Source organism: Elephas maximus, chromosome 21 (genome assembly GCF_024166365.1).
Source record: "Elephas maximus indicus isolate mEleMax1 chromosome 21, mEleMax1 primary haplotype, whole genome shotgun sequence".
Taxonomy (NCBI): domain Eukaryota; kingdom Metazoa; phylum Chordata; class Mammalia; order Proboscidea; family Elephantidae; genus Elephas; species Elephas maximus.
Window position 1 is genome coordinate 35,856,744 of NC_064839.1, and position 16,731 is coordinate 35,873,474.

General features: G+C 39.0%; 1 protein-coding gene across 4 annotated transcripts in view; it reads left to right on the forward strand.

Moving 5' to 3' along the window:
• The first annotated feature begins 1,190 nt into the window (after positions 1 to 1,190).
• NFAT5 (nuclear factor of activated T cells 5) overlaps positions 1,191 to 16,731 on the forward strand; it is a 143,820-nt gene continuing 128,279 nt past the window's right edge. Inside the window, exons 1-2 of one of the 4 annotated variants that reach the window (XM_049864841.1) lie at positions 1,191 to 1,629; positions 3,351 to 3,404. In XM_049864841.1, coding sequence (XP_049720798.1) covers positions 1,557 to 1,629; positions 3,351 to 3,404 — 127 coding nt within the window. In that variant the 5' untranslated portion in view covers positions 1,191 to 1,556. Of the gene's footprint in view, positions 1,630 to 3,350; positions 3,405 to 16,731 lie in introns of those variants that run through there. The other 3 variants (XM_049864842.1, XM_049864843.1, XM_049864846.1) reach the window with 3 other exon arrangements.

Here is a 16,731-nt window from a genome sequence, read left to right on the forward strand (position 1 = left end):
TACGGCTGCTAACCAAAGGGTCGGCAGTTCAAATCCTCCAGGCGCTCCTTGGAAACTCTATGGGGCAGTTCTACTCTTTCCTGTAGGGTCGCTATGAGTCGGAATCAACTCCACAGCACTGGGCTTGGTTTTTTGGTTTTTGGTATCTTTGTAGATAAGATAACGAAAACTAAACAAAGCTAAATAGCTTAAAAAACCTTGCTGAAGTGCCTGTGGCATCAATATTCCACTCAAGATTAAAATTATTTCCCAAGATGCACACCCTGAGCTTCAACTGATATATTAACAACTTGATTAAAAATTTCTCAGAAGCCTATTAAGAGTTAAGAAACGGTCTGCGGTGTGAGGATTTGGAAATTTTAAAACGTAAACTTGCGGCCTCAGGAGCAGAATAGAAAAAAAATTAAACATGTTCTTCCTCCATTCTTGCCTAGTCCCAAGGTAAAAAACGAAAACTTTTGAGGAGTGGTGTTTAGGTTTGCTTTTTTCTTTTTTAGCCAGGTGGACTTCATACGATCCAAATTTTAAACTGTCTTAAAACTCCCACTCTGAATAAACCTGGCCGCCCCAGCAATCAGAGAGTTTTTTTTAATTTCTGCCTCCAAAGGCGGGAGTGGGTGGAGGGGGGGCGGGGGTAGAGACTTTGTTAAAAATAACCAGTAATTCGAGGTTTTTAGGAGATGGTCTGCCATTTCCTAATTAAGAAATGAGTTTGACAGCCCTTTGGCCAGTTCAGTGTAGAGAGACACTGCGAAGAAAAAGTGGAAGGGTTGGTGCTGTCCGAGCGATGAGAAACTCCATTCCCCACGAGACCCCGAGCCAGCCCGCCCCAGCCGCCGCTCGTCTCTGGGGTCTTTGCCCTCTTCGCGCGGACACCTCGGCTCCCCCAGGTCTGTCTCCTCCAGGGCTCAGCTGAGCGCTGGCCCGGTCGCCCCTAGCTCGCCGCCACCAGGTCGGAGCAAATACCTCTTCCCTCCCCGGGCCCCCAGCAGGCGGACACCTCCCAGCCTGCCTCCCTCCCTCCCTGGCGGCGGGGCCCTTTCCCGGCTAGGGAACTGAAGCCCCGGCCGCGGCGGCAGGAAGCGAAGCCCTTGTTGATGCTGTGCCATGGCGCGCCTCCCCGCCCTCCGGCGGCCGCCCCGGCTCTTCCCTGGTCTGTGGCGACCCCCTCCGCGCGCTTGCGCAGTGCCCCGCGGGGGGCGGGGCTCAGATGCCTGTCAGCGGCGGCAGCGGTAGCGGCGACCGTCAGTTTTCGCTGAGGAGAAGCACGAAACGGACCCGTTGGCTCTCCCCCATCCCATTCCCCGCCCTGAACCCCCCTCCTGGCTCGCCAGGAATTAGTCTCCGTGGAGTTTCACCTTCACCTCGCCGCCGCTTCTTCGGTCCTCGGCCCGGTGGAAGTCACTGCCCTCGAGGAGGAGGAGGAGGCAGCGGCACGGCAGCCGCCCTCGCCTCGCCGCCCCCGGTTCGGTGCCCGCGGTCCCGGAGAGGAGGTGCCGCCGCCACCGCCGCTCCCCCCCTCCCGCTGCCCTCGGGCCGGGCTGGGTCGAGCTGCGATGCCCTCGGACTTCATCTCATTGCTCAGCGCGGACCTAGACCTGGAGTCGCCCAAGTCCCTGTACTCGCGAGGTGAGTCAGGCTGGGGGCTGGGGCGTGGGGGTAGGGAGGCCGGGCCCAGGGCAGCGAGACGGCTCCCTGTCGCGGGCGCGGGGCGGCTGAAGCCCGGCCGGGCGGCGTCTCTTGGGGCGAGGGGACCGAGGGGGCTGGGCGGCGGTGGAAGGGGCGGCGGGAGGAGCGGCGGCCCCTCCCCCGCAGAGCCGCCGGCCGCGCGGGGCCCGGATTCCGTCGGCCCCCGGGTCTCTGCCGCGCCGGGGGCGCTGCGTGTCTCCCAGCCCGCGGGGCCGCGCCGCACTCCTCGGGCGGCCGGCTCGGCCTCCCGGCCCGGGGATCACCGCGCACTGGGCCCCGCGTTAGGGCGCTGCGACCAGCGCGCGGCGGCTGCTCTTACCAGGACCCTCCTCCCCAGCAAAGTTGCCCGAAGACGGACGGCGTGGCCTGGGGCCCGTTCTGGGTACAGGGTCACCATTTTCCTCCCCCTCCAGGTTGTTTGTGCGCCGTCGTTTTACCCTCTCCTTTCGGCCTAGTCCACTCCCTCCCCTTGTTGGGACGGCCCCTTCGATCAGGCGTTCTTCCTTTCCTCGTCATCTTATTGCTGGAAAGGGCCCGAATATTCTTTTTATCTTCCCACCTCAGTGGTATTCTAGTTACTTACTTCTCCCTCTCTTTTACAAAGATAAGGGTGCTCTCCCTGGATTAGTTTTATTCCTCTCTTCTCCTGGGGGTACTAGTTCAGGCACAGATACTGTCCTTTGAGATTTTCTCTCCGTTGCCATTCTAGAGTTCCTTGCGGCGAGGGGGCATGGGTCAGAGATTCCCGACTTAAAACTATGTTGGCTAAGGCCTGCAGGGGATTCCCAGCATCTAAAATATTAACACTTGAGCTGATCTATCTCTAAAAAATACTGAGGTTAAATTCCTATACTGGACACCACAAGAATGTGTCAGAACAGGTTCTCTGTGCAGGGGGCATCAAATCAAAATACTCCCACTGCACTCCACCACCTTTGAAACCACTGAGGGCAATAGATATAACTGCATTGTTAACTGCTTATTTCACCATTAAAAAAAAAAATTATGTGGCATTATGAGCTCCCTTCCTGAGAAATTTAGTATTCAATTTCGGATGTATCCATCCGCTGATTCCCACTGCTTCCCCCTCCCCCCCACAAAAAGGACTTCAGCTGGACATTAATGTATTTAAATTAAGTAGATCCGAGTGAAATGGTTTACTCTGGAAGGTACTGGACTTTACAAAACTGAACTGACTATTGAGTTTGTACACAGAGTCCTACTTAGTAACTGTAGCCATTGTCTGTGGCTCTGATGACTTTGGTTGGCAGTAACCACCTTTTGGGTTTTTTTGGTGGGGGGGCAACAGTACCTGAAGTAGTTTGGTAATGTAGTTTTGAGAGTCAAAAGAAAGAGGCAATTATCAAGAGATGATTCTTAGAGGAGGACTAATGTGGTACAATTGTGTGCTAAAAATAGTCAAGACATTAACACCTTTTGGGCAGTAATAATTTTCCACGAAACAAGTGCTTTATGAAAGCCTTAGTGTAGAGACCCATTTAGAGACAATTCAGCCTTCCTTTTGCAGGTAATATATTTACAAATATGGGCTTTATCTCTTTTAAATACATACCAGTTATGTAAGAGATGTATGCTATTCTTGGCACTTTTTTAAAAACCATTCAACATAAAAAGTACTTGATGCTTTTTGTGTTTTTCAGATTCTCTGAAGTTACACCCATCACAGAATTTTCATAGAGCTGGACTATTGGAAGGTCAGCGAAGTGCCATTTAAAAGCATATTGTGTCAGTATGCAAAGGCTTTCTCTGAAATGCGGTTTAAATGAGAAAGTGTGAAACTTTGCTAACTCACACAATGTAGTTTTCTCCTAAAGAGCCTGATCCTTCTCTTAGAGCAGCTGAATCTTTCTGTCGATTTCATTGCTGGATTAGGTGCTTGTTGGCTGTTATATCTGCTTTGAGAAGCCTTGGAAAAAAAACAAAAATCATTTAAAATTATGTGTTGGGTGTTCAACTTAGAATTCTAGATTTTAAGTCTAGCTTTTGTGTATGAAAAGGCACAAATTTTAAGTTCATGAATGTAACTGAAAGAGTAACACCAAATACATATTTAGTTTGAAAATTCAGAATTTAGGGCTATTATATGCTGAGCATGTCTAAATGGTGTATTAATTATTACAAAAGCATTAATGTCATTATTTGCATTGTTTTTTAAGGATAAAGAAAGCCAAGTAGTGGGATGATGATTGAGTTAATGGTTGAGCTATGCTTGCAATAAAGGGCTTTCAAAAGCCCTGGAAATGTTAATAGAATCTGTAAAATAGTTTAAACTGCCAACAATTTCTTTAGAAAATTCTATTTTGTGTTGTTTTTACCATTTTAAGACAAAATACTCTATTTGTGGGGTTTTTTTTTTTTTTTTGGTAGGTTTTGAGGTAATTTCTATATCATCTTTGAATCTTATAATCCAGGAATTAGACAGCAAGGATATTATTTTCCCCATTATACAGATGAGTAAACTGTGATTGAAATTAGGGACTTGAAAAAAGTCACACAGTAGCAGAAACCATGCCTTTTGTGTTTTAATTAATGCTCTTTACACAAAGTCAAGCTGACACTGTAAGGTACATGTAACTAGTAACTTAAATATTTTGTGATCCTTTTTAAAAAGGCCCTAAATATTTAAGTTTGACTTTAATTTAGACTTTTGCCTCTCTTGCAGGCAGTCTGGTATCGGGGGAGAGTGGGCTTTTAAATTGAGCTTGAGTTTGAATGCCAGTTTATTATAGTTACTTATTAGCAACTGATGTTTACCTCTCTAAACTTTAATATTCTTTCTATAAAAAGTAGATGATCTCTAAGTTTAGTGAGCTAATATGTATGAAGTGCACAGTTTAGTATCTGACTTATTACATGTTAGTTTTTTTCTTTGATGTTAGCTAACTTGTTTTAACAGTATACTTTCAAGTGTATAAAGGTTCTGTAATTTGTTATTGATTGTATTTGTTCTTGAAAGAAGCCCATCAATATATATTTGTATGAAAATCAAATATTTTGAAGACTGTACTTTGAAGTGAGAAATTTTTAAAGGTATTTCTTAGTGAAACAGATTTTTGCTTTTATTCATATTGTTCAATTTGTGATCATGTCGTGGAGTCGTATTTGTACAAGTCCATCCACTTCCTGGGCAACAGACCAAAGAGGATCATAATCTTAGATATTATCAGGCAGGAGGAAAATAATGGAAGGAAAAAAAAAAAAAGAATGTTAAGTATTTAAGCAAGTATTTTTGAGTTGCTGGAAATGCAAAGATAGTTATTTAATATATATACTTACATGGTTGTGTCTAAATAGTTTTATTAAGTAAGACTTATTATATACAAAATGTGTATTTACCAAATGTGTCATGTCCTTTTTGTTTTTGATACAGGGTGTTATAAGAAACTTGTTTGCTTGTATAATGAAGCATTTACTATATACCAACGTATTTCTATTTTTTAACCTTTTATTATGGACGTTTTAATGAATACACAGAAGTAGATGGAATAATGAACCACCATGTGCTTACCCATCACCAGGCTCTAACAGTTACCAGTTTATGTCTGGTATTCTTTCTTTTATCCTCTCTCTTTTTTTTTCCCTACCCTAAACTGGATAATTTTAAAACAAATACCAGACGTTATATCATTTCATACATAAATACTTCTCTGTTGTACTGTCTTATTTCTTACATTAATTTTTAAAATACTTATTTTATTCCAGGAAATGCGTACTCTAGTTTATTTCAGGAGAGTCTCTTACGTCTCCCCTGCCCTCTTTCAAGATAGAGTTCAGCAAGAGGCTACTGCTTCTAGTGTATACTGTACCCTGTAATCTTTGTTTAGCTTACAGTTCATGAGGTCAGACTTGGGTTCAAATCCTTATTCTGGCATTTACTTGTGTGTGGCCTTGGCCTTATCATTTAATTTTTTGTGGTTCATTTTTCTCATCTTTAAATGGGGACAGTAATACTGTTTTCATCATAGATTGTTCTAAAGACTGAGGCAAATTCATATAAAGCATTTAACCCAGCACATAATAAATGTTCAATAAATGTTAGTTAAATATAAAAAAGTAAACAGCAAACATGTATATAATGCTTACTCTATGTCAGAAACTGTACAAATATGATCTTACAAATTCTCATAACAACTCTTTGAGATACTGTTATTACCCCGTTTTACAGATGAGGAAACTAAGGCGTAGTAACTCTGAATAACTTACTGAGAATCACGCAGCTAGTTGTAGAGCCAAGACCCCAAACCTACGTAGTCTCACTTTAGACTCTATGCTCTTAACCACTGTGCTATAATCCTCCCTATGTTATATAATATAAAGTATTATTAGTGACATGTATATATACATGCTTCAGTAGTCTCGATCTCCAACTAATAATTAAAAACTAAGCCCAGAGTGAGGAGAATTTGAGTAATTACTATCATATAGTCTGCTAGTTTTTTTTTTTTTATAGAGTATATATTTTCCAAATTTAAGTTCTTCATTTAGGGAAGCAAGGTTGGAAAACCTGCAGTTGGGTATCATTAAGCTTTAGAGAGAGAGTCAAAATATCTTTACCATTCAACTAAGTTTACATTTATTTACTTTTACTTAGTCAGTGCTCATCCTTCCTGCTGCTACCTTTATATTTAATTTCGTGATTGCTTGACAATGGGAAAAGATGTTCAGCTATTTAATGCAACAATATATAGCCATTAAAGTGATATTTCTGAAGACATGTGAAACTCTTAGTAAGATAAATAAGTAAAAATGATACTGTTGCACTGGTATTAAAAATAATTTGCATTAAAAAATATCCTGGACGAGCTATATACTACAGGTTTTTATTTTTAATTCTCTTTTTTTATTTTCCCTACCTTCTTGAAAGAACATGGTTTGTATATGTTAAGAAAATAAAATGGTTTACAGTTGGAATAAAAAAAAAAAGTTGCCTTCAAATCAATTTCTGATTCATAGCTACCCGATAGGACACAGTAGAATTGCCCCATAGGGTTTCCAGGTAGTGCCTGGTAAGTTTGAACTGCCAACCTTTTGGTTAGCAGCTGAGCTCTTAACCACTGTGCTTCCAGGATTCAAACTTGAAGGCTAGGGTTCTTTGAGGATCTGGGGGAAAAAAATACAACTACGGAGAAAAAAGGCACCATTTCTTAACTGAAAAATATTCGTTTTGGCCTTTAATTTTTGTTTGCCTCATAAAAAAATAAAGATAAAAATGAAACTAAATGAAAATTAACAGATAGGCTTAAATAAGAGGTCATTATAGAAATATAGAGGCATAGCATAAAATGGTAGAAAATCAGATAAAAATAAGAATATTAAAAAGTTGGAAGATAGAGAAAAACATACTAGATTAAAATTTTTAATGATTTTTTTAAAAGCATGAGTTAGATTACACGATGGATCACGTTAAAGAAGTGGTTAAATAAGAGCTACACATCAATATGGTGGCAATTCTGGTATGAATTAAACGTTTACAACTGGAACATTTTTAAAAGAAAACATGAAATATTATAGTGCCTTAGAAGGAAATAGATTTTTTTAACTACTGCCAATCTGTTTAATATGTTACCGTGCGTAACTAGATAGATGACCATGAAAACCCTAACAATAATAAAAATAATAGCAGTGTCTTATTGACTTTCTGAAATATTTCCAAATTGCGATTAGGTGTGACTTTATTTCTCTTCCTAGGATCCATGTTAGTAAAGTTAGACCTTTAACTTCAATGAAATGTAAGAAGATATCTTACTGGAAAGAATTTTCTTAAAATATGTAAATGTTAAAAATCTGTCAAAGTATTTTCTTGTTTAGTATCTATGAATCTCTATTGAGCCATATCTAGTAACCTAACAATATCATTATGGAAATAATGAAGTTCAAACATATATTAAAAGCCATCCCAGCCTCTTGCTTCTAGGATCCATTTCTCTGTGAGCTGCCAACTGGTGTCATATCTCTTCCTAAACTCTGCTTTCATTATTTTTATTCAATGCTATGGAAACCCTGGTGGTTAAGAACTATGGCAGCTAATCAAAAGGCGGGCAGTTTGACTCTACCAGGCGCTCCTTGGAAACCCTATGAGGCAGTTCTACTCTGTCCTATAGGGCTATCATGATTCAGAATCGACTGGATGGCACTGGGGGTTTAAAAAATTTTTTAAAATTCAGTACTAGAATTCTGTGGTTTATTACCATTAGAGGATAGAAATTCATATTCTAAGGTGTTTTTTAACCTGACCTTCACTCCTAACTCCGCTGTAATTATTTCAGGAGCTCCCCCCTAAAACTTGAAAGTGATAGTACAGAAAAATAATACTGAATGTAGCAAATAGCCAAACTTTATTAGAAAATGTCTCCTCAGGTTATATCTTCTATTAAGAGTAACAGGTGATTTTAAAAAACAAAAGATCAAATTAATATTTGAGAGATCAGTTGGGCCTGATTATATGGTGACAGAGGATAGTCCTGTTAACGTTATAGAGGTAAAAGCCATTATTGAATGGAAATGTTCCTTATTAACTTACGTTACTGTCTTTTTTGCTCTTGCTAAGATTTTAAGTTACTAAAAGAGATTCATGTATCTTCTGTTTGTTGTGTTGTCTTAAAAAATATATAAAAAACTAAAAAGTAATTATAAACATGTACTTGAATGAAAAAGTAGAAATTTTATTTATAGGTTAACTACAAATAATGGGTTCAGCTTTCAAATGTAAATAAAATCTGATGTTGTGGTAAAGGTTCTCTGTTTTAGATGATTTGAGCTAAAGATGTGTTATGTAATAATTTCAGTTACTTCTATTCTTAACTTTTGAAAAACAGATTTTTTTCTTTTGCTTTTATTTTTAATATTTACTTGAGAAGTAGGTGATAATCATTACTGCTACCCTGCCATGAGGATTTATCCCTTCTTTTTTTTTTTTCCTATTCAGAAAATACTGTGATTAATCCTTTACTAAATTTGGTAGTACTTGGTTTTGAAGGTGACAAGGACAGAAAAGTTTCTAATAGAGCTAAGTTGTTAATTTCTCTTATTTTAAAAAATCTACTTAAAGCAATGTTTGTAGGAGATGTTCATCAAAAGAAGGTGTTGGTAGTTGAAGAGAAAAAAGAATAATAAAGCCAATGTTAGTAATAACCAAAAACATTTTCTTATTAATTTATGTGTCAGGCACATGTGTCAAATAATTTATGTGCATTTTACAGATATTTTTCAAATTTAATCCTCAAAAAAAAAAAACCCATGATGTTGTACCATTATCCATATTTCATAATTGAGCAAACTGAGGCACAGAGGTATTCACTAATTTTCTTGAGGTTGCACAGCTAGTGGAAGAGGCTGGAATTTGAACCTCCCCATTTGACCTTACAGTTGTGAGTTTATACTCTTTTACAGTATAAACATTTGATAAATGATATTTATATTTTGGGCTCTAGTAACATTAGACACCCACCGTTCAGGTGGTGTAAAAAGAGTACTTTGTGTAGGATTCTTTAAAACCCAAAAACCAAACCCACCGCCATCAAGTCGATTCCGACTCGTAGTGACCCTATAGGACAGAGTAGAACTGCCCGATAGAGTTTCTAAGGAGCGCCTGGTGGATTAGAACTGCTGACCTCTTGGTTAGCACCCGTAGCACTTAACCACTATGCTACCAGGGTTTCCTAGGATTCTTTAGCTAAACAAATTCTATAAGTGAGAGAAGTTCTATGAGCCACATGTAAAAATCAGTAAAGAGTATGATGATGAGCCTTTTGGGGAAGATTTTAAACTTGAAATTAACAATCATTGCCTTAATTTGGTGTGTGTTTTTGGTGTATGTTTTTAAGATTTAGGTGAAGCAAATGGCTGACCAAACCATTTCTGTGTTGGCTGATAATGGGACTCAGAAGCAAAAAGTAGGGGAAAGATAAGTAGAAGCCACCACCTAAGGAGAATTACTTTAGAATTGGAGATACGATGGGCCTTTGGATTTCTGTGGCAGTAGTTTTATGGAAGCGCTGAAGTTAATTGTCCCTTATTTCTGCTGGTATGTTTCAGAGCCAAACTATATTTGAGAAGAGATGAGCGACAGAAGCAGTACTAAAAGGAGCCTCAGGAGTTGTTTCTCACTGAGTGGTTTTTGTTTCCTGAACTTCCCGGAAACTTCTGTGTTAGGAATTAGAAGATCTGGGTGAATTAGTTCTAGTTTGGCCGTGAGACCTTGTATAAAATCACGTAAAAACTCCTTTTCTTCAGCAGAGACATTATTATGAGCCTACTAGAGAACTATGAGAAAGAACAACTAAAGTAATGTTACAGGGCTTTGAAAATTGTGCAGTGCTATATGAGTTTTGTGTGTTTTTATTACCTGCTGTTGAGTTGACCCCCGACTCAGGGCAGCCTCATGCCCAGTGAAATGCTGCCCGGTTCTGTGCTAACCCCAAGATCAGTTGTCAGTCAGATTGGTGTGATCCACAGGGTTTTCACTGGTTGATTTTCAAAAGTAGATCACCAGGCATTTCTTCCCCTCTGTCTTGGTCTGGAAGCTCACAACATCATACCAACATGCAGGCCTCCACTGACAGCCCCAAAAAACCTGTTGCTGTTGAGTTGATTATGACTCATAGTGAACCTATAGGACAGAGTAGAACTGCCCCATAGGACTTCCAAGGAGTGGCTGGTGAATTCAATCTGCCGACCTTTTGGTTAGCAGCCAAGCTCTTAGCCACTGTGCCACCAGGGCTCCCACTTCCGTTGCCATCCAGTCGATTCCGACTCATCACAATCTGACAGTTAGGGCTCTGTTAACTTACTTTGATTCTTCTTTTCGCTGTCCCTTTTTTTTTTTTATCTGCTCCCTTCTACCCATATCTCCATTTTCTTGTGGTACTCTACAGTTTGCCTGTTGGTTCTGCTATTATTTCTTATATCCTTTACCTTTCATCTTGTATCTTTCCCTTCTTTTTAAATATAAACCACCTTTATAGAAGTATAGAAGTGCACCCATTTTAAATGTTGGATAAGTTTTTAACAAGTGTATACATTTGTGTAGTTGTCACAATCAGGATACAAAAGATTTCAGTCACTATATAAAGCTCCCACTTGATCTTTTGCAGTTAATTCTGACCACTCCAGCCCCCAGGTAACTACTGATCTGATTTTTGTTATTTTAGATTTGTTTTGCCTTTTTAGAATTTCTTAGGAATTTGTTGTTCATCCACCATCATCATCCAAAAGGGAAAGCAATATAAAAAAATGGGCATAAAGGTAATAAGAAATTTTAAATTCTATTATATATGTCTATATCATTCTATAATATATCCAAGTGTAGATTTTTCAGTGATTGATTTTTGATGTTTATTTCTAAGTATATGTTCCAGTTTTTTAAAAAACCAGTTGCCATTGAGTCAGTTCTGACTCAGGCGATTCCATATGTGTCAGAGTAGAACTGTACTCCATAGGGTTTTTTGTAGTTCATTTTCAGAAGGAGATCGCCAGGTGTTTCTTCCGAGGTGCCTCTGGGTGAACTCGAATTTGCAGCCTTTTGATTCGTAGCTGAGCATGTAAACTGCTTCAGTTAATAGGGTGTTAAAGAGTTTAGTAATTCCATCTAGATTGGAGAAGGAAGTTAGTAATATGGTTCACTTTTATTGGTTAATATGAAAATAGTTTTGTGCAAAGAGTACCAGAGGATAAAGTTTCCTCTTATATTTTATGATTGTAAACTGAAGTTTAGAAGTTTAAAATTCCATTTTAGAATAATTTAAGTCTTTAGAGGGGTATAGAGTTGAATATGTAGGAGGGATGTATTTATTTGCTCTGATAGTTTCTGTAGATTAAGCATAAAGGTAAAAACTGAACGTAATTTATTGTCCCTTAGAGTGAGTAGTATCTTGAGCTTAACTGAGTATTGTAAATACTCTTTTTAAATAAAATTCAAATTTGAGCAGTAGTTAAACATACTATATGCTATATTGCTGGTTCAGACATTAGACATTAAAGTACTCTTGTTAGCAATGTAATGGAACATTTAAATGCTTGTTGATGGGGGCCTGGTTATACAAGTGTATTTATTTGAATTCAAGTTTTCATTGCAGTCGTCTGTGTAAATCATTGGGTCACATTGTGGTTGAAAGCATGTTTTATGGCAATGAAACACCCAAACATAGGTTAAGCTAACAAATAGCTGTTCCTCACAGTGGAATTGTAATTTGAAGTCACAAGAATTTGTTAATTTCTTTTTTCCCAGTTTTTAAGTACCAGCTTGCTTGTTCAGTCTTCATTCCAGAACTTGTATTTCCCTTGAAAAAATATTACTGTAAAACGGAATTAATGGTAATAATTTAATGTTCCCATGTGGAATGTTCAATTTACCAACACCTAGATAAAAAACAGGCAGTTATAAGGACTTTAAAAACACCATATATTAAGTTTACTTGAGTAAGTTTTTGTAAAACTATATTGTGAACTCCAAGACTCTTTTCTATATTCTTTTTTTGTTTTTGTTGTTCAATCATATGTAAAGTAAATGAGTGTGAAATATAAACATAGCTTGAATTTTAAGGAAGTTTTCATTTTCTTAGTTTATTTTTGCCAGAGTACAACATGAAGATTTATGTATAACATTTGAATAACAGATGCTTTGGGTGGGTTGGGTAAGATGAGTACCTAATTCTTTAAACTCCGTTATTGCTTTTTTTTTTAAACTGGGTAAGGAAATAGTTCAAGGACAGAATGTCATTAGTTACGTAAACTACCACACTACTACAGTAAACACAAAGAATACATTCACCGTGTAAAGCACGGTAAATAAAACCTAAAAAATAACTTTCTTGAAAAAATGTTTTCAACCAAACTTCACAAGAGTGGATAAAATTAACACAATGAATTCTGCACAGAAAAATATTAATGCATACTAAATTGAAAACAAGGAAACTTATTCAATGGTGGCTCAATGGTGAAGTGCTTGGCTGCTAACTGAAGGTTGGCGGTTCAAACCCAGTCAGTGGCTCTGCAGGAGAAAGACCTGGTGATGTGCTCCTGGAAAGATTACAGCCTAGAAAACACCGTGGGGGAGTTCTGCTCTGTCGCATGGGGTCACTGTGAGTGGAAATCAACCCAGTGGCACATAACAATACCAAATTGACAACAGATTTACAGAAGTTCTTATAAACTAAAAATGGTAAAGGTGATAATAAGCAAATCAAAGCCCCATGTAATTTTCAGGCTTGTGAATTAAAACCCAATTTCGAAAGCGTTCATTACTTTCTAGTTGTATGATTTTAGGTAAGTTGCTTAACCTTTTTGTGACTCCAGTTTTCTTTTCTGTAATGCGGGGAAAATAGACTGATAGAATTGCTATGAAGATTCAGTAAGTTAATGTAATTCTAAATAATTCTAAAGTACTTGGAATAGTGCCTGGTGTATAGTAGGCACTATGTAAGTATTAGCTGTTGCTGTCGAGTCGATTCCAACTCATAGCGACTCTGTAGGACAGGGTAGAACCGCTGCCTACGGTTTCCAAAGAGTGGCTGGTGGATTTGAACTGCCAACCTCTTGGTTAGCAGCCACGCTTTTAACTACTGTGCCAAAGAAACATGGCGTCAGAGTTGGAGGAAGACTCCTTAACAACCTGCTTTATGCAGATGACACAGCCTTACTTGCTGAAAGTGAAGAGGACTTGAAACACTTACTGATGACGATCAAAGACCACAGCCTTCAGTATGAATTATACATCAACACAAAGAAAACAAAAATCCTTACAACTGGACCAATAAGCAATATCAGATAAACAGAAAAGATTGAAGTTGTCAAGGATTTCGTTTCACTTGGGCCCACAGTCAACACCCATGGAAGCGGCAGTCAAGAAATCAGATGATGCATTGCATTGGGCAAATTTGCTGCAAAAGACTTCTTTAAAATGTTAAAAAGCAAAGATGTCACCTTGAAGACTAAGGTGCGCCTGACCCAAGTCATGGTGTTTTCAGTTGCCTCATACAAAAGCTGGACAATGAATAAGAAAAACTGAAGAAGAATTGATGCCTTTGACTTATAGTATTGGTGAAGAATATTGAAGATACCGCGGACTGCCAAAAGAATGAACAAATCTGTCTTGGAGGTAGTACAACCAGAATGCTCCTTAGAAGCAGGGATGGCAAGACTATGTCTCACATACTGTGGAGATGTTATCAGGAGGGATCAGTCCCTGGAGAAGGACATCATGCTTGGTAAAGTGGAGGGTCAGCAAAAAAGAGTAAGACTCTTAACGAGATTGGGTAACACAGTGGCTACAACAGTAACAATTGTGGTGATGGCACAGGCCCAGGTAGTGTTTCGTTCTGTTGTCCATAGGGTTGCTATGAGTCAGAAGCCACTCGATGGCAGTTAACAATAACAACATGCGTTTGTTAAATAAACAAATAAAATAAAACACTTACCCAGAGAAAAATTATTTGGCAAATGAATGTACCTAGAATGTAGCCAGGAACCAGAATTTTAGTAGCATAAGGTTCAGAAGAGGAGCCCTGGTGGTGGTGTGGTTAAAGCTCTTGGCTCCTAACCAAAAGATCGGCAGTTTGAACATACCAGCTTCTCTGCAGGAGAAGGGTTGGTAGTCTGCTTCCATAAAGATTTACAACCTTGGAAACCCTAAGGAGCAGTTCTACTCTGTCCTACAGGGTTGCTATGAGCTGGAATAGACTACGACAGTGGGTTTGGTTTTGATTTTAAGGTTCAGAACATCCAAATCAGATATTGCTAAATTTACATACCAAGGTTTAGGCATTCACAACACTGTGTTGCTGCAGTATTTACCTTCTTAAAATACAAATGTAATCCTACCAGTTGCTTAAAAATCCTCTAGTAGCATCTGTGGGCTTTAAAATGAAATCCAAATTCTTTTTATAAAGACGTGGTTCCTGATTATCTTTTTAAGTTTATTTTTATTTATTTTTTTATTGAAAAAAATTCACACAGCAATGATCATCATTTAAACCATTTTAAAGTGTACAGTTCAGTGGTTTCTAGTATATTCGCAGTGTTATTCAGCCATCAGCACTCTCTAATTCTGGGACGTTTTCATCACTCCAGAGAGAAACTCCATACCCATTAAGCAGTGATTCTCCATTCACTCCTCCCCCCAGCCCCTGACAACCACTAATCTGCTTTCTGTCTCTATGGATTTGCCTATTCTGGACATTTCATATAAATGGAATTATACAATATGTGCCTTTTTGTTCTGGCGTTTTTCACTTAGTATACATAATGTTATCAAGATTCTTCTGTGTTAGTGCCTGGTGAATTCAAACTGCCGACCTTTTGATTAGCAGCTGTAGTTCTTAACCACTGCACCACCAGGGTTTCCTTCTGTGTTATAGCGTGTATTAATACTTCATTCCTTTTTATGACTGAATAATATACTGTATGGATAACATTTGGCTTAAACATGCATTCATCAGCTGGTGGATGTTTGGATCATTTCCACATTTTGGCTGTTAGAAACAATGCTGGTATGAACATTTATGTACAGCTTTTTGTGTGGACATAAGTTTTCATTTTTGGGGGGTGTATATAAAAAAAAATTTTTTTTTTTTTTTATATCAAGGAATGGAATTGCTAAATGATATGGTAACTCTGTGTTTAACTTTTCAAGGATTGCCAAACTGTCTTCCACAGTGGCTGCACCATTTTATATTTCTAACGGCAATATATGAGGGTTCCAATTTGTCTATATCCTGTCCAACACATTATTTATTTATTTTTTTAATTATGTCCATTGTAGCAGGTTTAGTAGGTATGAGGAGTCCCTAGGTGGTGCAAACAGTTAAGCGTTTGGCTGCTAACTGAAAGGTTCAAGTCCACCCTCTAGAGTTGCCTCAGAAGAAAGACATAGTGATCTACCTCTGAAAAATCAGCCACTGAACACCCTGTGGAGTAAAAGGCAACAACAGTAAATACTGTTACATATACAATACTGCAGTAACAGTAATAAACAATTTATGAGTGGATGCATAGGTAGATACGTAAGCTGAACAGGTATGGGAGTACGCCCACAAGCACCTATAGGTATGGCAGAGGGTATTTCTACATATGCATCTGTATGTGCTGCAGATATATCCGTGTATATAGTAGAGCACACAGGGGTCACAGTTTTGAAAACTTCTTAGCCATAACCAAACACCTTGAGGGACTGAGTCTCACTGGACATGAAGGCTTAGGACCAAAGTCTCAGGGGACAGCTAAGTCAATTGGCATAATACAGTCCATAAAGACAATGTTCTACATCCTCCTTTGGTAGGTAGCAACTGGGGTCTTAAAAGCTTTTGAGCAGCCATCTAAAATACAACTATTAGTCTCTTCCTGTCCATATCAGAGAAGAGTGAAGAAAATCAGAGCCTCAAGGAAAAAATTAGTCCAAAGGACTAACGGATCATGTGAACCATAGCTTCCACTAGCTTGACACTAAAAGAACTAGATGGTGCCTATCTACCACTACTAACCACTTTGATCGGGATCACAGTAGAAGGTCCTCAACAAAATGTAGAACAAATTTCAAATTCATAAAAAAAAACAAAACAAAGTAACTGGTCTGATAGAGACTGGTAGAATCCCCAAGACTCTGGCCTTTAGACATCCTTCAAACCTGGAACTGAACCCACTCCCTGAGATCACCTTTCAGCCAAACAATAGACAGGCCTGTATAGTGAACAGTAACACTTGTGAGGAACATGCTTTGAAGAACAGTGAACCATACCAGACCAAACGGGAAGCATTTGCCCAAAAACAAAGTTGAGGGAGAAAGGGACAGGAAAGATGGGCAAGTGGAAATGGGGAACCGAGGAAGGAAGTGGGTAGAGTGCTGTCATATTGAGGGGATTGCAACTAATGTCGTGAAACAAAATGTGTATAAGTTTTTGAATGGGAAACAGGTTTACCCTGTAAACTTTCACATAAACCACAATAAAATGTTCAAAAAAAAAAAAAAAAATCCTGTGATGCACAGTTCTACTCTCATACACACGGGGTCACCATGAGTTGGAATTGACT